A 23,219-nucleotide genomic window follows, 5' to 3' on the forward strand; every position below is an offset into this window, starting at 1 on the left:
CAACAACATGAGTGCGCAATGATGTGCATCCCAAGTATACAACAACATGAGTGCGCAGTGATGTGCATCCCGAATATGCAACAACATGAGTGCGCAATGATGTGCATCCCGAATATACAATAACATGAGCACGCAATGATGTGCATCCCAAGTATACAACAACATGAGTGCGCAATGATGTGCATCCCGAATATACAACAACATGAGCGCGCAATGATGTGCATCCCAAGTATACAACATGAGTGCGCAATGATGTGCATCCCGAATATACAACAACATGAGCGTGCTATGATGTGCATCCTGAGTATACAACATGAGCGTGCAATGATGTGCATCCTGAATATACAACAACATGAGCGCGCAATGATGTGCATCCTGAATATACAACAACATGAGCGCGCAATGATGTGCATCCTGAATATACAACATGAACGTGCAATGATGTGCATCCCGAGTATACAACAACATGAGCGCACAATGATGTGCATCCTGAATATACAACATGAGCGCGCAATGATGTGCATCCCAAGTATACAACAACATGAGCGCACAATGATGTGCATCCCAAGTATACAACAACATGAGCGCGCAATGATGTGCATCCCAAGTATACAACAACATGAGCGTGCTATGATGTGCATCCCGAGTATACAACAACATGAGTGCGCAGTGATGTGCATCACAAGTATACAACAACATGAGCGCGCAATGATGTGCATCCCGAATATACAACATGAGCGTGCAATGATGTGCATCCCGAATATATACATTATGAGCGCGCAATGATGTGCATCCCGAGTATACAACAACATGAGCGCTCAATGATGTGCATCATTAGTATACAACATGAGCACGCAATGATGTGCATCCTGAGTATACAACATGAGCATGCAATGATGTGCATCCCGAGTATACAACAACATGAGCGTGCAATGATGTGCATCCTAAATATACAACAACATGAGCGTGCAATGATGTGCATCCCGAGTATACAACAACAATCACCTATAGACCACCTTGGTGGTCCAACAAAACCCCTTTTCCCATATATTAAGATTAAAATGCACTTTAATTCTAGGCACACCAGTTGTGATTAAAATTCCGGTGCATAAACTCCCTGTATTCTGTATTGGGATCTTTGTACCATACTGGTCACATTTGTTGTGTATCCACATGCACTGCAGTTGCTATGTGGTTAAGAGTAAAGGAGCTATGCACTGATATTAAAACACTAAACCTCAGCCCCCCTCGACATGTTTCGCTGTGGATACAGCTTTGTCAAGAGGTAACAGGGCACCTGTTACCTCTTGACAAAGCTGTATCCACAGCGAAACATGGGATGCACATGAGCGTGCAATGATGTGCATCCCAAGTATACAACAACTTGAGTGCGCAATGATGTGCATCCCAAGTATGCAACAACATGAGCGCGCAATGATGTGCATCCCGAGTATGCAACAACATGAGCGCGCAATGATGTGCATCCCGAGTATACAACAACATGAGCGCGCAATGATGTGCATCCCGAGTATACAACAACATGAGCGCGCAATGATGTGCATCCCGAGTATACAACAACATGAGCGCGCAATGATGTGCATCCCAAGTATGCAACAACATGAGCGCGCAATGATGTGCATCCCGAGTATACAACAACATGAGCGCGCAATGATGTGCATCCCAAGTATACAACAACATGAGCGCGCAATGATGTGCATCCCGAGTATACAACAACATGAGTGTGCAATGATGTGCATCCCAAGTATACAACAACATGAGCGCGCAATGATGTGCATCCCGAGTATATAACAACATGAGCATGCAATGATGTGCATCCTAAATATACAACAACATGAGCGTGCAATGATGTGCATCCCGAGTATACAACATGAGCGGGCAATGATTTGCATCCCGAGTATACAACAACATGAGTGTGCAATGATGTGCATCCCAAGTATACAACAACATGAGCGTGCAATGATGTGCATCCCGAGTATACAACAACATGAGCGTGCTATGATGTGCATCCCGAGTATACAACATGAGCGTGCAATGATGTGCATCCCGAGTATACAACAACATGAGCGTGCAATGATGTGCATCCTAAATATACAACAACATGAGCGTGCAATGATGTGCATCCCGAGTATACAACAACAGGAGTGTGCAATGATGTGCATCCCAAGTATACAACAACATGAGCACGCAATGATGTGCATCCCAAGTATACAACAACATGAGCGTGCAATGATGTGCATCCTAAATATACAACAACATGAGCGTGCAATAATGTGCATCCCGAGTATACAACAACATGAGCGTGCAATGATGTGGATCCCGAGTATACAACAACATGAGCGTGCAATGATGTGCATCCTAAATATACAACAACATGAGCGTGCAATGATGTGCATCCTAAATATACAACATGAGCGTGCAATGATGTGCATCCTAAATATACAACAACATGAGCGGGCAATGATGTGCATCCCGAGTATACAACAACATGAGCGGGCAATGACTTGCATCACAAGTGCACAACTACATGAGCGCATGTACAGAACCACTACTGTGCAGTGTAGACATCACAGATCTTTATGTTTCTAGCTCTTCTCCCACTGACATGAATGGAGGATGTAGTGTGGGCTGTCATGTGAGCTGTCACGTGGGCTGTCATTTGTGCTGTCACGGCTGTCATGTGGGCTGTAACAGCTGTTATGTGGACTGACACGGCTCTCATGTGGCTATTACTACCTCAATACCTCTTGCAATTGGCAAAGGGAGAATATACTCCTGAAACGCGTCTTGCTCCTATTTTATTGTTTTTAGTAGATGTGTCAATAATAATACACTGCTCAAAAACCTAAAGGTCTCCCTGCGATAACACATCGTAGATCTGAATGAATGAAACAATCGTATGAAATCCTTTCGTCTTTACATAGTTGAATGCGCTGACATCAAAATCACCAAAAATGATCAATGGAAATCATTAACCCCTGAAGGTCTGGATATGGAGTCACCCTCAAAATCACAGTGGAAAACCCCACTACAGGCTGATCCAACTTTATGTAATGTCCTTAATACAAGTCCCAATGAGGCTCAGTAGTGTGTGTGTGGCCTCCACGTGCCCGTATGACCTCCCCGCCTGGGCATGATCCTGATGAGGTGGAGGATGGTCTCCTGAGGGATGTCCTCCCAGACCTGGACTAAAGCATCCGCCAACTCCTGGACAGTCTGTGGTGGATGGAGCGAGACGTCCCAGATGTGCTCAATCGGATTCAGGGGAACGGGCGGCCAGTCCATAGCATCAATGCCTTCCTCTTGTAGGAACTGCTGACACACTCCAGCCACATGAGGTCTAGCATTGTCTTGTATTAGGAGGAACCCAGGGCCAACCGCACCAGCATATGGTCTCACAAGGGGTCTGAGGATCTCATCTCGGTACCTAATGGCAGTCAGGCTACCTCTGGCAAGCACATGGAGGGCTGTGCGGCCCCCCAAAGAAATGCCACCCCACACCATTACTGACCCACCGCCAAACCGGTCATGCTGGAGGATGTTGCAGGCAGCAGAACGTTCTCCACGGGGTCTCCAGACTCTGTCACGTCTGTCACATGTGCTCAGTGTGAACCTGTTTTCATGTGTGAAGAGCACAGGGCACCAGTGGTGAATTTGCCAATCTTGGTGTTCTCTGGCAAATGCCAAACGTCCTTCACGGTGTTGGGCTGTAAGCACGACCGCCACCTGTGGACGTCGGGCCCTCATACCGCCCTCATGGAGGCTGTTTCTGACCGTTTGAGTGGACACATGCACATTTGTGTCCTGCTGGAGGTCATTTTGCAGGGCTCTGGCAGTGCTCCTCCTGCTCCTCCTTGTACACAGGCGGAGGTAGCGGTCCTGCTATTGGGTTGTTGCCCTCCTACGGCCTCCTCCATGTCTCCTGATGTACTGGCCTGTCTCCTGGTAGCGCCTCCATGCTCTGGACACTACGCTGACAGACACAGCAAACCTTCTTGCCACAGCTCACATTGATGTGCCATCCTGGATGAGCTGCACTACCTGAGCCACTTGTGTGGGTTGTAGACTCCGTCTCATGCTACCACTAGAGTGAAAGCACCGCCAGCATTCAAAAGTGACCAAAACATCAGCCAGGAAGCATAGGAACTGAGAAGTGGTCTGTGGTCACCACCTGCAGAACCACTCCTTTATTGGGGGTGTCTTGCTAATTGCCTATAATTTCCACGTGTTGTCTGTTCCATGTGAAATTGATTGTCAATCAGTGTTCTTCCTGAGTGGACAGTGGGATCTCACACAAGTGTCAGTGACTTGGAGTTATATTGTGTTGTTTGTGTTCTCTTTATGTTTTTGAGCAGTGTATATACATTGTGTTGTTTGTGTCCCTTTTATGTTTTTGAGCAGTGTATATACATTGTGTTGTTTATGTTCCCTTTATGTTTTTGAGCAGTGTATATACATTGTGGTGTTTGTGTTCCCTTTATGTTTTTGAGCAGTGTATATACATTGTGTTGTTTGTGTCCCTTTTATGTTTTTGAGCAGTGTATATACATTGTGTTGTTTGTGTTACCTTTATGTTTTTGAGCAGTGTATATACATTGTGGTGTTTGTGTTACCTTTATGTTTTTGAGCAGTGTATATACATTGTGTTGTTTGTGTTACCTTTATGTTTTTGAGCAGTGTATATACATTGTGGTGTTTGTGTTACCTTTATGTTTTTGAGCAGTGTATATACATTGTGTTTGTTTGCGTTACCTTTTATGTTTTTGAGCAGTGTATATACATTGTGGTGTTTATGTTCCCTTTATGTTTTTGAGCAGTGTATATACATTGTGTTGTTTATGTTCCCTTTATGTTTTTGAGCAGTGTATATACATTGTGTTGTTTGTGTTACCTTTTATGTTTTTTTGAGCAGTGTATATACATTGTGTTGTTTGTGTTCCCTTTTATGTTTTTGAGCAGTGTATATACATTGTGGTGTTTGCGTTACCTTTATGTTTTTGAGCAGTGTATATACATTGTGTTGTTTGTGTTCCCTTTTATGTTTTTGAGCAGTGTATATACATTGTGTTGTTTATGTTCCCTTTATGTTTTTTTGAGCAGTGTATATACATTGTGGTGTTTGTGTTACCTTTATGTTTTTTTGAGCAGTGTATATACATTGTGTTGTTTATGTTCCCTTTATGTTTTTTTGAGCAGTGTATATACATTGTGTTGTTTGTGTTACCTTTATGTTTTTTTGAGCAGTGTATATACATTGTGTTGTTTGTGTTACCTTTTATGTTTTTGAGCAGTGTAAATACATTGTGGTGTTTATGTTCCCTTTATGTTTTTTGAGCAGTGTATATACATTGTGTTGTTTATGTTCCCTTTATGTTTTTTTGAGCAGTGTATATACATTGTGTTGTTTGTGTTACCTTTTATGTTTTTGAGCAGTGTATATACATTGTGTTGTTCCCTTTATGTTATTGAGCAGTGTATATACATTGTGTTGTTTGTGTTCCTTTTATGTTTTTGAGCAGTGTATATACATTGTGGTGTTTGTGTTCCCTTTATGTTTTTGAGCAGTGTATATACATTGTGTTGTTTGTGTTACCTTTTATGTTTTTGAGCAGTGTATATACATTGTGTTGTTTGTGTTACCTTTTATGTTTTTGAGCAGTGTATATACATTGTGTTGTTTGTGTTACCTTTTATGTTTTTTTGAGCAGTGTATATACATTGTGTTGTTTGTGTTCCCTTTATGTTTTTGAGCAGTGTATATACATTGTGGTGTTTGTGTTCCCTTTATGTTTTTGAGCAGTGTATATACATTGTGGTGTTTGTGTTACCTTTTATGTTTTTTTGAGCAGTGTATATACATTGTTGTTTGTGTTACCTTTTATGTTTTTTTGAGCAGTGTATATACATTGTGGTGTTTGTGTTACCTTTTATGTTTTTTTGAGCAGTGTATATACATTGTGTTGTTTGTGTTACCTTTTATGTTTTTTTGAGCAGTGTATATACATTGTGGTGTTTGTGTTCCCTTTTATGTTTTTGAGCAGTGTATATACATTGTGTTGTTTGTGTTCCCTTTATGTTTTTTTGAGCAGTGTATATACATTGTGTTGTTTATGTTCCCTTTATGTTTTTGAGCAGTGTATATACATTGTGTTGTTTGTGTTACCTTTTATGTTTTTTTGAGCAGTGTATATACATTGTGTTGTTTGTGTTACCTTTTATGTTTTTTTGAGCAGTGTATATACATTGTGTTGTTTGTGTTACCTTTTATGTTTTTTTGAGCAGTGTATATACATTGTGTTGTTTGTGTTCCCTTTATGTTTTTTTGAGCAGTGTATATACATTGTGGTGTTTGTGTTACCTTTTATGTTTTTTTGAGCAGTGTATATACATTGTGTTGTTTATGTTCCCTTTATGTTTTTGAGCAGTGTATATACATTGTGTTGTTTGTGTTACCTTTTATGTTTTTGAGCAGTGTATATACATTGTGTTGTTTGTGTTACCTTTTATGTTTTTGAGCAGTGTATATACATTGTGGTGTTTGTGTTCCCTTTATGTTTTTGAGCAGTGTATATACATTGTGGTGTTTGTGTTACCTTTTATGTTTTTTTGAGCAGTGTATATACATTGTGGTGTTTGTGTTACCTTTTATGTTTTTTTGAGCAGTGTACATTGATGCGATCCTGAATTTGTCTGATCCGTAGTGGTAGTGCCGGAGAAGTGCAACTTTTTTTTTACATTGACTGTCATTGTGAGAAGGAACAGAGAGGAACAGCCGCTAGATCAGAGTTTCCCAACCAGGGTGCCTCCAGATGTTGCAAATCTACAACTCCCAGCATGCCTGGACAGCCGTTGGCTGTCCAGGCATGCTGGGAGTTGTAGTTTTGCAACACCTGGAGGCACCCTGGTTGGGAAACACTGCACTAGAAGAACATTGACGTGGAGTCTGGATGATCCGGAGCACTCGTTGCTGAGGCAATAGTGAGTGCAGTCCGGGCATGCTGGGAGTTGTAGTTTTGCAACATCTGTAGTGCCACAGTTTTCAGCCATTCTGCATAGATCGGTATAGGAGCTGTGTACTGGTGACGACAACGAATGTATCAAATATGGCGCCACGTTTATAGTCTTCGCGGTCAATTCTTCCCTTTTATTAGATACTTTGTAACAAGTGACAGAATGGCGCACCGCGTCCTCTCTTCACAGGGTGACATTGCCGGTTCCCTGGACGCTCCCGGATGTCCATGCCGTGGTTCGCACCTCTCGCTCCTGCGCTCAGACGCCACCGCAGCCTCACAGACAGTGAATTATGGCGGCGATTAGCCCGGATACAGTTCAATTATGATAAAGAGCGCGCGCAGCCTTTATACTGTGATTAAGAGGCCCCAGCGAGATAGAGACCTAATTCCACATTATTACGGCCCGGCCTGATTGTACCGCGCTCGGCAGGTTTACAGGACGAGATGGATGTGGCGTCTTCTTTATCATTTACACATCACTAGGAATACGGCCGTCCTCCGCCGCGTCTATCCTCATCCCGTACGCCGCCCCTCCTCCACCCCCCCGTACCAGGGCACTGCCACATGCAAGTTGGCAAAGTCACCCTTACGGTAACAGCTTGATAAATGGCGGCGGCGTAATGAAATGGAGACATCAAGGCGCAGGGGCGAGGAAGAAAAAGCGTTAATCCGACACGACGCAGCTGTCCCACGACGGAGGGGAGAAGGAAGAAGGATGGCCGCCCGCGCCGTGTGCTGTCAAGGGAGAAATTACACATTTACTTTTGCTTTTTCTTAAGGAGACGAATCTCATAGATCAAAACCGGGATTTACAAGCCAATTCCCAACATGAAATATAGACAGAGAATCAATTTAACATTGTCCGCACCCCCCCCCCCCCCCATCTATTAACCCTTCAGGGGCCGTCATGTCTAACAAGAAGTTTAGATCCTTAATAGGGAGGGGGGAGGATATAGGAACTGAAAAACTGCAGAGCTGTACGAAGGGGGCGCCGAGAGCCGTATGGAGGGGGAGCAGAGCCGTATGGAGGGGGAGCAGAGCTGTATGGAGGGGGAGCAGAGCCGTATGGAGGGGGCGCCGAGAGCCATATGGAGGGGGAGCAGAGCCGTATGGAGGGGGAGCAGAGCTGTATGGAGGGGGAGCAGAGCCGTATGGAGGGGGCGCCGAGAGCTGTACGAAGGGGGCACCGAGAGCCGTATGAAGGGGGAGCAGAGCCGTATGGAGGGGGAGCAGAGCCGTACGAAGGGGGCGCCGAGAGCCGTATGGAGGGGGCCCCGAGAGCCGTATGGAGGGGGCGCAGAGCTGTATGGAGGGGAGCAGAGCTGTATGGAGGGGGAGCAGAGCTGTATGGAGGGGAGCAGAGCCGTATGGAGGGGGCGCAGAGCCGTATGGAGGGGGCGCCAAGAGCCGTATGGAGGGGGCACCGAGAGCTGTATGGAGGGGGAGCAGAGCTGTATGAAGGGGGAGCAGAGCCGTATGGAGGGGGCGCCGAGAGCCGTATGGAGGGGGATCAGAGCCGTATGGAGGGGGAGCAGAGCTGTATGGAGGGGGATCAGAGCTGTATGGAGGGGGATCAGAGCCGTATGGAGGGGGGATCAGAGCCGTATGGAGGGGGATCAGAGCCGTATGGAGGGGGATCAGAGCCGTATGGAGGGGGCGCCGAGAGCCGTATGGAGGGGGATCAGAGCTGTATGGAGGGGGAGCAGAGCTGTATGGAGGGGGATCAGAGCCGTATGGAGGGGGATCAGAGCCGTATGGAGGGGGATCAGAGCCGTATGGAGGGGGATCAGAGCCGTATGGAGGGGGCGCCGAGAGCCGTATGGAGGGGGATCAGAGCCGTATGGAGGGGGATCAGAGCCGTATGGAGGGGGAGCAGAGCTGTATGGAGGGGGAGCAGAGCTGTATGGAGGGGGCGCAGAGAGCCGTATGGAGGGGGATCAGAGCCGTATGGAGGGGGATCAGAGCCGTATGGAGGGGGAGCAGAGCCGTATGGAGGGGGAGCAGAGCTGTATGGAGGGGGAGCAGAGCCGAATGGAGGGGGCGCCGAGCTGTATGGAGGGGGAGCAGAGCGCTGTATAGAGGGGGAGCAGAGCTGTATGGAGGGGGCGCAGAGCTGTATGGAGGGGGAGCAGAGCTGTATGGAGGGGGTGCAGAGCTGTATGGAGGGGGAGCAGAGCTGTATGGAGGGGGAGCAGAGCTGTATGGAGGGGGCGCAGAGCTGTATGGAGGGGGTTCAGAGCTGTATGGAGGGGGCGCCGAGCTGTATGGAGGGGGCGCCGAGCTGTATGGAGGGGGCGCAGAGCTGTATGGAGGGGGCGCAGAGCTGTATGGAGGGGGCGCAGAGCTGTATGGAGGGGGAGCAGAGCTGTATGGAGGGGGCGCAGAGCTGTATGGAGGGGGCGCAGAGCTGTATGGAGGGGGCGCAGAGCTGTATGGAGGGGGCGCAGAGCTGTATGGAGGGGGAGCAGAGCTGTATGGAGGGGGCGCCGAGCTGTATGGAGGGGGCGCAGAGCTGTATGGAGGGGGCGCAGAGCTGTATGGAGGGGGCGCAGAGCTGTATGGAGGGGGCGCAGAGCTGTATGGAGGGGGCGCAGAGCTGTATGGAGGGGGCGCAGAGCTGTATGGAGGGGGCGCAGAGCTGTATGGAGGGGGCGCAGAGCTGTATAGAGGGGGAGCAGAGCTGTATAGAGGGGGAGCAGAGCTGTATGGAGGGGGCGCAGAGCTGTATGGAGGGGGAGCAGAGCTGTATGGAGGGGGAGCAGAGCTGTATGGAGGGGGCGCAGAGCTGTATGGAGGGGGCGCAGAGCTGTATGGAGGGGGCGCAGAGCTGTATGGAGGGGGCGCAGAGCTGTATGGAGGGGGAGCAGAGCTGTATGGAGGGGGCGCAGAGCTGTATGGAGGGGGCGCAGAGCTGTATAGAGGGGGAGCAGAGCTGTATGGAGGGGGCGCAGAGCTGTATAGAGGGGGAGCAGAGCTGTATAGAGGGGGAGCAGAGCTGTATAAAGGGGGAGCAGAGCTTTTACAGAAAGGCCGTTTCCATAAATCCCAGGGAATCGTTCTATGATAATAAGAACATTAATAGAAAACAAACAACCATTAATATTCATGTGATTAGAGATTTCCTGCGGCCGCCGACACATTAATAGAGAATCACAGAGGTGAAGCCTCGTACGTCTTTACCGCGCTCGCTGGGTCTATAGAGATGGTGCCGTATATTGTGATTTGGGGCCCCAGCTCCTGTGTGTGTTGTGATTAGGGGTCCCGTCTCTTGTGTGCATTGAAATTACGGGCCCCTGGTCCTGTCTTGTGATTTGGGGCCCTGTCTCCTTTGTGTGTTGTGATTCGGGGCCCTGGCTCCTGTATTCATTGTGATTACGGGCCCCGTCTCCTGTGTGCGTTGTGATCCAGGGCCCCGGCTCCTATGTGCATTTTGATCCAGGGCCCCGGCTCCTATGTGCATTGTAATTTGGGGCCCCGGCTCCTGTGTGCATTGTGATTCAGGGCCCCGGCTCCTGTGTGCATTGTGATTCGGGGCCCAGGCTCCTGTATTCAATGTGATTACGGTCCTCAGCTCCTGTGCATTGTAATTTGGGGCCCCGGCTCCTGTGTGCGTTGTGATCCAGGGCCCCGGCTCCTATGTGCATTGTGATCCAGGGCCCCGGCTCCTATGTGCATTGTAATTTGGGGCCCCGGCTCCTGTGTGCATTGTGATTCAGGGCCCAGGCTCCTGTGTGTGTTGTGATTCAGGCCCCGGCTCCTGTGTGCATTGTAATTTGGGGCCCCGGCTCCTGTGTGTGTTGTGATTCAGGCCCCGGCTCCTGTGTGCATTGTGAATCGGGCCTCGGTTCCTGTGTGTCTTGTGCTCCCTATAGGATTGATTGGTCAGGTCTGCTCTGTATGGGCAGGACATGTGCAGGGTTCCTCAGGGGCGTGTCCCATCATTACAATGCAGACATAACCAGATAAGATTGTACATGTTCTGACTGATCTTCTTGTCTCTCCACAGATGACTGCAGGAACATCGCCAACATCATGAAGACTCTTGCTCACCGAGGCTTCATCTTCAAGCAGACCTCCAGACGCATCTAACGTTGTCAGGGGGCCCGGGCTGCGGGGTGGGGTGGGGCAGGAGGCTGCATGTAGCTCTTCCCTTACTGTGTCCACTTGGCTGGACAGCCCCCGATACAGGACATTAGGTGGAGGATGACGCATTGTTACGGACTGAGAATCGCTGTACATACGGCTCCACCATGAAGATCTGTCACACTCCATCCGCTTTCCCCCAACATCTCCCCCCATCTGCCCCCGGAATCGTATCCTGGGGCGGCTCAGTAGACAAGACCTTAATACGGCCCCCATTTCACTTCATCCGGAGATTCTGCACCAAAGTGTTATGTCCTGGTGGGGAAGACACAAATTTACAGTAAATGGAAGGTTGGAACGATGGTGAAGGCGCGGAGCAGCGTTATTATTGGTGTGCGCAAATTATAAGATGCTCCGCCCCCACGGAGCCAAGGAGTGTGCCTGATGGAGCAGAAGAGTGATACAGAACGACTGCAGAAATACCACCAAGATGACAGCATGGACAGAACTTCACCCGGAAGCTTCTAGATCGCTGGGTTTGGCCGCTGATCTCCATTACGGATCCTTCAAGCATTTATGTAAATGAAGCTTAATGATTGGATACTGGAAAGTTCTCCAAACTCCCAAATTACAAGATCTCTGATTGTTGTCAGTGCAAAAAGGACATTGTTTACATATATATATAGGCTGAGGACCCAATTCTCACAGCTGAGGGTTTGTTACAGTGTATCAGTGTGGATGACATTGTTCAGCCTGGGGGTGTAGGACGGAGGAAGGCGTTAATGCTGCTGGTGTGTTCAGCTCCCTGAAAGGTATCTTCACTGACACATTGTAACACACCCTCAGCTGTGTGAGCAGGACAAGGTCAGGACCAGGTCAGGACCAGGTCAGGAGGGGTTTTTGAGTTACCCAGATGTTGTTTTCACTGACAGCAGAAAATCTTATAAATGAGAAACAGAAATGAGAAAGATCCGGAACGTTTACTGTAGACTGGATGGTTCTTCATTCATATAATGTCCTGTGTGGGGGATACTCGTAGGTGGGGGTCCTCCGATCTCATAAAGCACGCGCCCTTACTCTGTGATTGTATGGGGGGTCCTCCGATCTCATAAAGCACGCGCCCTCACTCTGTGATTGAATGGGGGTCCTCCGATCTCATAAAGCACGCACCCTCACTCTGTGATTGAATGGGGGTCCTCCGATCTCATAAAGCACGCGCCCTTACTCTGTAATTGAATGGGGGTCCTCCGATCTCATAAAGCACGCGCCCTCACTCTGTGATTGAATGGGGGTCCTCCGATCTCATAAAGCACGCACCCTCACTCTGTGATTGAATGGGGGTCCTCCGATCTCATAAAGCACGCGCCCTTACTCTGTAATTGAATGGGGGTCCTCCGATCTCATAAAGCACGTGCCCTCACTCTGTGATTGAATGGGGGTCCTCCGATCTCATAAAGCACGCGCCCTTACTCTGTAATTGAATGGGGGTCCTCCGATCTCATAAAGCACGCGCCCTCACTCTGTGATTGAATGGGGGTCCTCCGATCTCATAAAGCACGCACCCTCACTCTGGGATTGAATGGGGGTCCTCCGATCCCATAAAGCACGTGCCCTCACTCTGTAATTGAATGGGGGTCCTCCGATCCCATAAAGCACGCACCCTCACTCTGGGATTGAATGGGGGTCCTCCGATCTCATAAAGCACGTGCCCTCACTCTGTGATTGAATGGGGGTCCTCCAATCTTATGAAGCACGCACCCTCACTCTGGGATTGAATGGGGGTCCTCCGATCTCATAAAGCATGCGCCCTCACTCTGGGATTGATTGGGAGTCTGACTGATCCTCAGAAAGATCCTGGCTCAGATCTGTGGCCCCTTATGTAGACACACACAGCACAGAGCCATACGGGAGAATATGGCAGCATTTTATCAAGATAGATCGGTCCCCCACCCAATCATAAAGTGTACTCCCGATGATATCCCATACACCGTGCCGCGGCCAATCACTGGCTTCAGAGGTCGAGAGGAAGTGCGTGTGACCTCCAAGGCCGCTGATTGGCAGCATTGTCCCCTCCAGAGTGACAGGGTGGCATCTGAGGACCTAACACTGGATGGCGCTGCCCGGGAGTGAGCAGAGGGGATGGTGAAGGACAAGTATGGAAAATGCCCCTAAAGCCAAAGTGGTGGTGCAGACATACGGGGTTAATCCTAATGCTATCACTTTGGCAAATGTCCAGAATACCCCTTTGCGCCCAGGCCATCACTTTTGGGCGGCTCCTCCACTCCTGCAGGCTATGGACACATTTTGGGGCATTTGATCGTTCAGGAGAAGGCAGGATTGGCTGGAGACTCCATTAGACGGTTGGGGTTCTGCAGTTCGCTATTTAAAACAATAAATGCCCCAAAGGTCTCCAAAGGCTTTAAAGATGTTAATCCCGTAGTCAGAGGTGACCCCCGTATCTATAGCACAGGAGATAAGTATCTGTAGCTCCATTCATTTTCTGTGGTCTCTAAACGTGGCCAAGGTCAGGGTCAAGCCCCATAGAAAATGAATGGTATGCTGGCTGCACCTGCGGGGGGCGCTCTGACCCCGGCCAATCACCTAGGGAACCACATCCCATGGATGACTGCTTTAGTTGGGGTCTGTAGGGGATGGCGCCATCAGTACTGCCGGAACATTAGCAAATCGCAGGGAACTATTTTATTGTGGCCACCTGATCATCACATGGAGAGGGGTCAGCGTCACCCACAAGGGGCGAGATTGTCCTTCTGTCGTTATTCTTTAGCCATTTATGGACCTCAGACTTGTCCTGTATCCACCAATCAGAGGTCAGTTTCCATTATGTAATTGTGTCTACGATTGGTCGGGCGTTGAGGACAGTTCTGAGGGTGACTAGCTGTGAGGTTTCTCATTTAAAGGGCCAGGCTCCTACTTTAGTTTTTAATTGACTGTAAGTTTTATGTTAGACTCATTTGATTAGAAAGGCGACAGACGAAGCCACATTAAACCTTCATGATAAGAGATTAGCGGCAAGAAAAAAAATGAAATGTGTTTTTATGAAGGTTAACTACAATGCTGCTGTGGCGGCAGGAAACACATTCAGACCCCCCACAACTCCATAGTGCACTGCTAAAGTGATCGCTGCTCGGAACTGCCAGAAATCCTACAGACTTGTATATGGGACCCCTGGCAATCCCGTACACCATCCGCTTTAGCAGCGGGTCACAGAATTGCGTGGAGTCTGAACGTGTTTCCCACCGCCGCAGCAGTAATAAACCCGGCGCTCAGCCCTGCAAGAGAAATGTGAGAATCTTTGTGATTGTTGTAACAATCATGATGGAGAGGCCGGGGCCCAGGGCTCTTGTATTTTAGACACAAAACTAATGGTGTTTGGCCCTTTAATTGCCGATCCTCAGTTGCGGAGTCCTCCTGCTGCTGTTCATGCTTTCTGTGAATACGGCCGCCATGACAGTTCACAGATTGTCACCCAGCTTTTCTTTCTGCTCATCCATGTGGTGGTTCATGCCTCTTTCCCACACCGCAGTATACCAGGGCAGATTGGCTATTCAGGCCTCCAAGAAAGCTGGGTGAAGACTCTTCGTAGAGCCGTACTGGTGGCCATATTGGTTGACACTCGGCTTTCACTGATAAGAAATTTGTTGTCTCACACCTGAACAGAAGAAAATTCCGGAGTCACAGAGTAAATGCTGAAAAGCGATGGCGCCTCCGGTTCTTTGCGCTGTGCTTTGTCCGGTTTTCATCTCAGTCCAAATGTTTCATCCTATTTCCCTGGAAGAGGCCGTGCAGGTTTGATATTGGCCCCTTCCTCCATGACAGTTCATTCATCTTTAGCCTCCTGCCCCTCACTGAGACCCGATTCAGATGTGGCGTCATGGCGTACCACTGCGATACAGGAGCGCCCGGACGCGGTTACATCACATGCACAGCGGAGGTCGTCGCTCCAGTCATGTGAAGATTAATAAATGAACAAAATAAAACAAGAAAAATAAAAAGAAGTGAAATTCATGAGTGTGTGCGCCTGGTGATTACTGCGCAGCGGGGGCGGGATCTATGGGGAAAGGGGGAGGGGTCACATCTATCAGGTATCTTTGTCGCAGTCCTCACATATATAGAATGGGTCATGTAGGCGCCACAGGACCCCAGGTCCTGTTGATATGGAGATTAATGATGGACCTGTCACTGCCTCGTGAGTGCAGCCATCTTGGAAGATCTTGTGGTAGAATGTTACTTTATACGTCAAGCGCCAATCACATGGAGCCAGAGATTGTGGGAAACGTAAGTAAAAAAAAATATTTTCTGTTTCATGTTGTGGAGGGGACGGAGTCATTACTCTTCATACGTTTTATGCGGCGCTGTGCGTCTTTCTCTACATATTGAGAAGGCAACGCTGCACCGGGACACGATAGAAAATCATATTAATAACAAATCACAACTGAGAAAAACATTTATATTATTAACAACACTCCCCTCCCCCGACCTGAGGGACCATACAAACCTAGATACAGAGATACAATGTATCACAAGTAATACAGGAAGTGAGATCACGATCCATAGATCTCCAAATTCCCATAATACGGCAAACCGGCCTGATATACGGGGAGGCGGAGCGGCTGCGCACATCTCCAGGCAAGTCTGACGGTACAAGCGAGACTGTCATAAAAAAGTAGATAAACTCAGATTTATAAAAGCAAAAACAATTCTGTTACATCCTTCCATATGACCTACTGTCTGTGTCCCATCTGTAATTTCCGTATTGTGTCCCATCTGGCTCTTCCTGTCTGTGCCTGGCACTTCCTGTCTGTGCCTGTCACTTCCTGTCTGTGCCTGGCACTTCCTGTCTGTGTCTGTCACTTCCTGTCTGTGCCTGGCACTTTCTGTGTCCCATCTGTCACTTCCTGTCTGTGCTTGGCAGTTTCTGTGTCCCATCTGTCACTTCCTGTCTGTGCCTGGCACTTCCTGTGTTTGCTGTTATTGACTAAGAGGATTTGGATTTTCAGGAGTTTTTATCGAAATAATTCTGCTCAGGCTTCTGTAAACCAGAAAAAAATAAATTCTATACTGACCCTCCTGCCTCTGTTCTCATGGATACCGATTCCGCTGAGCAGCACTTTCTGGTGTCGGTACAAGAAATTGGTTGCTGCCATGTCCCACCTCAGATGCCTCATGCGGACACCAATAAGTGCTGCTCAGCGGAATCGGTATCCATGAGAACAGCGGCGGGAGGGTCAGTATAGAATTTTTTTTTCTATTTTACAAAACCCTGACCAAAACTATTGAAAAAAAATTCTGGCACCACGGGGGGCTTTGTAAACTCCAATGATCCCCGACTTCTATTCCAACCAAATTCTCTCTCCAAAAGCCAATGGTGCTCCTTCTCTTCTGAGCCCTGTAGTGCGCCCGCAGAGCACTTTACATCCACATATGGGATATTTCCATACGCAGAAGAAATGGGGCTACACATTTTTGGGGGCTTTTTCTCCTATTAACTCTTGTGAAAATGAAAAATTTGGGGCAACACCAGCATTTTATTGAAAAAAAATCTAATTTATTATTTTATGTCCCACCTGTAGGGTGTTAAGGTTTACTGTACCCCTTGTTACGTTCCTTGAGGGGTGTAGTTTCCAAAATTGTATGCCATGTGCGTTTTTTTTAATTTTTTTTACTGTTCTGGCATCATAGGGGCTTCCTAAATGTGACATGCCCCCCAAAAACCATTTCAGCAAAATTCACTCTCCAAAAGCCAAATTTCGCTCCTTCTCTTTTGAGCCCTCTACTGCGCCCGCAGAGCACTTTACATACACATATGAGGTATTTCCTTATTCGAGAGAAATAGAATTACAAATTTAGGGGGACATTTTTACCCATTACCCCTTGTAAAAATGAAAACAATCGATCTACAAGAACATGTGAGTGTAAAAAAAATGGGGATTTAGATTTTTCTCCTCCACTTTGCTGCTAGTCCTGTGAAACATCTAAAGGGTTAACAAACTTTCTGAATGTCATTTTGAATACATTGAGGGGGGCAGTTTTCATAATGGGGTCCATTGTAGGGTATTTCCAACATAAAGACCCTGAAATTCACTTCTAAACTGAACTGGTCCCTGAAAAATTCTGATTTTGAAATTTTTGTGAAAAATTGCTGTTGAACTTTGCAGCCTCTGATGTCGTCCAAAAGTAAAAACATCTCAACTTTATGCAAATATAATATAATAATATAAAGATACAGTGGTCCCTCAACATATGATGGTAATTGGTTCCGGGAGGACCATCATATCTTGAAACCATCATATGTTGAGTACATATCTCTATGGAAAACTGGTAATTGGTTCCTGAGTCCATGAAATTTCAACCAAGGGCCAGGGCCGAGATGGGGGCTTTGGGCCAGGCCCGAGGTGGGGGCTTTGGGCCAGGCCCGAGGTGGGGGCTTTGGGCCAGGCCCATTGGGCCTTTGGGCCAGGCCCGGTGGGGCTTTGGGCCAGGCCCGGTGGGGCTATGGGCCAGGCCCGGTGGGGCTATGGGCCAGGCCCGGTGGGTCTGTGGGCCAGGCCCGATGGGGCTATGGGCCAGGCCCGGTGGGGCTTTGGGCCAGGCCCGGTGGGTCTGTGGGCCAGGCCTGATGGGGCTTTGGGCCAGGCCCGGTGGGGCTTTGGGCCAGGCCCGGTGGGGCTTTGGGCCAGGCCCGGTGGGGCTATGGGCCAGGCCCGGTGGGGCTATGGGCCAGGCCCGGTGGGTCTGTGGGCCAGGCCCGATGGGGCTATGGGCCAGGCCCGGTGGGTCTGTGGGCCAGGCCTGATGGGGCTTTGGGCCAGGCCCGGTGGGGCTTTGGGCCAGGCCCGGTGGGGCTTTGGGCCAGGCCCGGTGGGGCTGTGGGCCAGGCCCGGTGGGTCTGTGGGCCAGGCCCGATGGGGCTGTGGGCCAGGCCCGGTGGGGCTATGGGCCAGGCCCGGTGGGGCTTTGGGCCAGGCCCGGTGGGGCTATGGGCCAGGCCCGGTGGGGCTATGGGCCAGGCCCGGTGGAGCTTTGGGCCAGGCCTGGTGGGTCTGTGGGCCAGGCCTGGGGATTTGTGCTGTGCTTAAGGGAGAGGGGGATTTACGCTACCACTGCCATGGGGTGAGGGGTTAACTTGACCCTTCACCCCATGGCAGTGGCAGTTTTATCGCTGCGTGAGGTGTTAACACTGCCGCTGCCATGGGGTGAAGAGTTAAGTTAACCCCTCACACCATGGCAGCGGTAGAGTTAACCCCTCAACCCGCAGCAGTTTTATTGCTGCCATGGGGTGAAGGGTTAAGTTAACCCCTCACTCCATGGCAACGGCGGTGTTAACCCCTAACCCCGCGGCAGCGATAATACTGCCGCTGCCATGGGGTGAGGGGTTAATGCTGCCGCTGCCATGCAAATGAGCACTCACCAGCTCCACGTCTTCCTCTCCCGGCGGCGCTCCTTGACTGAGGCGCAGGCCGGCAACGTCACTGTCATGTGACCATACATTGTCACATGACAGTGAGGATCCACGCGCCGGAAGGAGGCTGCACCGGTATGTACAGTACTGTAAACCTGCTTAATAGCCCAGCGGTAGTACGGTAGCAGCTGCGGCAGCCAGCGCTACCGGTGGACCGCAAATTTTAATGTTTGCCCCGACAAAAAGTATCGTATGTCTATACTGCTTTCAACCTAGGATAGCCTCTGAGAAGCCATCGTATGTTGAAAATAATGTATGTCGAGGCCATCGCATCTCGAGGGATTACTGTATCTCCTGTATGATGCAAATATAAAGGAGACATATTGGCGACATTTATCATCGTCTTTAGACTGTTTTTTGAGTCTAGAAAAGACGCAAAAAAGGCGCAAGCAGGATTTATTTGTGCCTTTTTTTGCGCCTTTTTGGTTTACACATTTCTGCTGATTTTGAGTTGCAATCCACAGATTTTGGCAATACACGTGATATAGAAGGGTTTTTGGGAAAAGGCGCAAACAAGGTGCAAAGCCACTGAAAAGTCTCTAAAACTACACAAACCCAGACTTCGCTTTCTGGTGACTGTGAAGAGAGAAATCTCAGAAAATGTCACCTGCACAAAATGTATCAAACACTCTGTGACCATTTAAAGGGGTACTCCACCCCGAGACATCTTATCCCCTAACCAAAGGATAGTGGAAAAGATGTCAGATCGCTGGGGACCCCCGCAATATAGAAAGCAGCACCCACCTGTAACTGCTTCCGGAAGCGCTGGAGGGTCTCAGGCTAATACCTCCCGACCACGAGGACGGAAGATCGTGATGTCACAACTCCGCCCCTGTGTGATATCACGCCCCGCCCCCTCAATGCAAGTCTATGGGAGAGGGCGTGACGGCCATTGTACATGTGAATCAAGATGTAATTTATTTGTTATGTCCATTTTCCTTACAAGCAAAGAGCTTCAAAGTTAGAAAAAAGCAACATTTTTACATTTTTCCTGGAATTTTGGAATTTTTCCCCAATAAATTTAGCAGTAACATAAAGTAGAATATGTCACAAAAAATAATCTTGGAATCAAATTTATTAGTAAAAGCATCAGAGTTATTAATGCTTAAAGTGACAGAGGTCAGATGTGCAAAAAACGCTCCTGTCCTTAGGGTTATAATGGGCTTGGTCCACATGGGGTTAAAGGGACACTCCAGGATCACATGACACAGACACCCGCCCCCGCAGACATCCCTGTGTCTTCATTTTACCGGCTCCGTTTCTTCTCTCTGGACGGCGCAGTAATTGGCGCTCGGTGTCAGATTATAAAACACGAAGCCAAAGACTGAAGGACGTCGGCTCCAGGGTCACAAAACCAAACGGCGCCGCCCGTATATCAGGCCGACAAATGGCTACCGGAGGATTCGCTCCATCGATTTGATGCTTCAGCGTAAACGGCTCCACAAATTGTCTCAGAACCCGAAGTGTCGTAAACGGCAGAAGAAGCCGCCAATTATTTACAGCCCCAAAGACGCAGCAGACGGACGATCAACAATTCTAACCCCTCCCCCCATACACATCCCCGGGGGGCGCCCCCTAATGTTAGGGCTGAAGGTCGGGTCATCGACTCCCCCAATATGACAGGATGTGGATAAATCTCTCTCTTCTCGGTCTCATAAACCGCCATTGGACGCCGTTCTTGTAAGTTATTAATAATAAGAAAGAAGAACGTGCGGCCGATCGGGACTATTCTCAGAGCAGCACAGAGTATATCAGGAAGGTGATGAGACCCCCGAAAGATGAGGTGACGGCAGGAATCAGTGTGATGTCACCGCTGATCTCTAGTGATGGATAGGCTGTATTCTCAGTGAGGTCACCGCTGATCTCTAGTGAATGGATAGGCTGTATTCTCAGTGATGTCACCGCTGATCTCTAGTGAATGGATAGGCTGTATTCTCAGTGATGTCACCGCTGATCTCTAGTGATGGATAGGCTGTATTCTCAGTGATGTCACCGCTGATCTCTAGTGATGGATAGGCTGTATTCTCAGTGACGTCACCGCTGATCTCTAGTGATGGATAGAATGTATTCTCAGTGATGTCACCGCTGATCTCTAGTGATGGATAGGCTGTATTCTCAGTGATGTCACCGCTGATCTCTAGTGATGGATAGGCTGTATTCTCAGTGATGTCACTGCTGATCTCTAGTGATGGATAGGCTGTATTCTCAGTGATGTCACTGCTGATCTCTAGTGATGGATAGGCTGTATTCTCAGTGATGTCACCGCTGATCTCTAGTGATGGATAGGCTGTATTCTCAGTGATGTCACCGCTGATCTCTAGTGATGGATAGGCTGTATTCTCAGTGATGTCACCGCTGATCTCTAGTGATGGATAGGCTGTATTCTCAGTGATGTCACTGCTGATCTCTAGTGATGGATAGGCTGTATTCTCAGTGATGTCACCGCTGATCTCTAGTGATGGATAGGCTGTATTCTCAGTGAGGTCACCGCTGATCTCTAGTGATGGATAGGCTGTATTCTCAGTGATGTCACCGCTGATCTCTAGTGATGGATAGGCTGTATTCTCAGTGATGTCACCGCTGATCTCTAGTGATGGATAGGCTGTATTCTCAGTGATGTCACCGCTGATCTCTAGTGATGGATAGGATGTATTCTCAGTGATGTCACCGCTGATCTCTAGTGATGGATAGGCTGTATTCTCAGTGATGTCACCGCTGATCTCTAGTGAATGGATAGGCTGTATTCTCAGTGATGTCACCGCTGATCTCTAGTGATGGATAGGCTGTATTCTCAGTGATGTCACCGCTGATCTCTAGTGATGGATAGGCTGTATTCTCAGTGATGTCACCGCTGATCTCTAGTGATGGATAGGCTGTATTCTCAGTGATGTCACCGCTGATCTCTAGTGATGGATAGGCTGTATTCTCAGTGATGTCACCGCTGATCTCTAGTGAATGGATAGACTGTATTCTCAGTGATGTCACCGCTGATCTCGAGTGAATGGATAGGCTGTATTCTCAGTGATGTCACCGCTGATCTCTAGTGATGGATAGGCTGTATTCTCAGTGATGTCACCGCTGATCTCTAGTGATGGATAGGCTGTATTCTCAGTGATGTCACCGCTGATCTCTAGTGATGGATAGGCTGTATTCTCAGTGATGTCACCGCTGATCTCTAGTGATGGATAGGCTGTATTCTCAGTGATGTCACCGCTGATCTCGAGTGAATGGATAGGCTGTATTCTCAGTGATGTCACCGCTGATCTCTAGTGATGGATAGGCTGTATTCTCAGTGATGTCACCGCTGATCTCTAGTGATGGATAGGCTGTATTCTCAGTGATGTCACCGCTGATCTCTAGTGAATGAATAGGCTGTATTCTCAGTGATGTCACCGCTGATCTCTAGTGATGGATAGGCTGTATTCTCAGTGATGTCACCGCTGATCTCTAGTGATGGATAGGCTGTATTCTCAGTGATGTCACCATTGATCTCTAGTGATGGATAGGCTGTATTCTAAGTGGTGTCACCGCTGATCTCTAGTGATGGATAGGCTGTATCCTCAGTGATGTCACCACTGATCTCTAGTGATGGATAGGCTGTATTCTCAGTGATGTCACCACTGATCTCTAGTGATGGATAGGCTGTATTCTCAGTGATGTCACCGCTGATCTCTAGTGATGGATAGGCTGTATTCTCAGTGATGTCACCGCTGATCTCTAGCGATGGATAGGCTGTAGTCTCAGTGATGTCACCGCTGATCTCTAGCGATGGATAGGCTGTATTCTCAGTGATGTCACCGCTGATCTCTAGCGATGGATAGGATGTATTCTCAGTGATGTCACCGCTGATCTCTAGCGATGGATAGGCTGTATTCTCAGTGATGTCACCACTGATCTCTAGTGATGGATAGGCTGTATTCTCAGTGATGTCACCATTGATCTCTAGTGAATGGATAGGCTGTATTCTCAGTGATGTCACCGCTGATCTCTAGTGATGGATAGGCTGTATTCTCAGTGATGTCACCGCTGATCTCTAGTGATGGATAGGCTGTATTCTCAGTGATGTCACCGTTGATCTTTAGTGAATGGATAGGCTGTATTCTCAGTGATGTCACCGCTGATCTCTAGTGATGGATAGGCTGTATTCTCAGTGATGTCACCGCTGATCTCTAGTGATGGATAGGCTGTATTCTCAGTGATGTCACCGCTGATCTCTAGTGATGGATAGGCTGTATTCTCAGTGATGTCACCGCTGATCTCTAGTGAATGGATAGGCTGTATTCTCAGTGATGTCACCGCTGATCTCTAGTGATGGATAGGCTGTATTCTCAGTGATGTCACCGCTGATCTCTAGTGAATGGATAGGCTGTATTCTCAGTGATATCACCACTGATCTCTAGTGATGGATAGGCTGTATTCTCAGTGATGTCACCGCTGATCTCTAGTGAATGGATAGGCTGTATTCTCAGTGATGTCACCGCTGATCTCTAGTGAATGGATAGGCTGTATTCTCAGTGATGTCACCGCTGATCTCTAGTGAATGGATAGGCTGTATTCTCAGTGATATCACCGCTGATCTCTAGTGATGGATAGGCTGTATTCTCAGTGAGGTCACCGCTGATCTC

At 48.4% G+C, this 23,219-nt stretch overlaps 1 protein-coding gene across 2 annotated transcripts in view; it reads left to right on the plus strand.

The window, feature by feature from the left end:
* The window catches only part of ERI3 (ERI1 exoribonuclease family member 3), a 248,152-nt gene extending 233,012 nt beyond the window's left edge, over positions 1-15,140 (plus strand). For both annotated transcript variants that reach the window (XM_056533152.1, XM_056533151.1), the window contains one exon: positions 11,038-15,140. In XM_056533152.1, coding sequence (XP_056389127.1) covers positions 11,038-11,120 — 83 coding nt within the window. In that variant the 3' untranslated portion in view covers positions 11,121-15,140. The remainder of the gene's footprint in view (positions 1-11,037) is intronic.
* The last annotated feature ends 8,079 nt before the right edge of the window (positions 15,141-23,219 follow it).

This window comes from Hyla sarda, chromosome 7 (genome assembly GCF_029499605.1).
Source record: "Hyla sarda isolate aHylSar1 chromosome 7, aHylSar1.hap1, whole genome shotgun sequence".
Taxonomy (NCBI): domain Eukaryota; kingdom Metazoa; phylum Chordata; class Amphibia; order Anura; family Hylidae; genus Hyla; species Hyla sarda.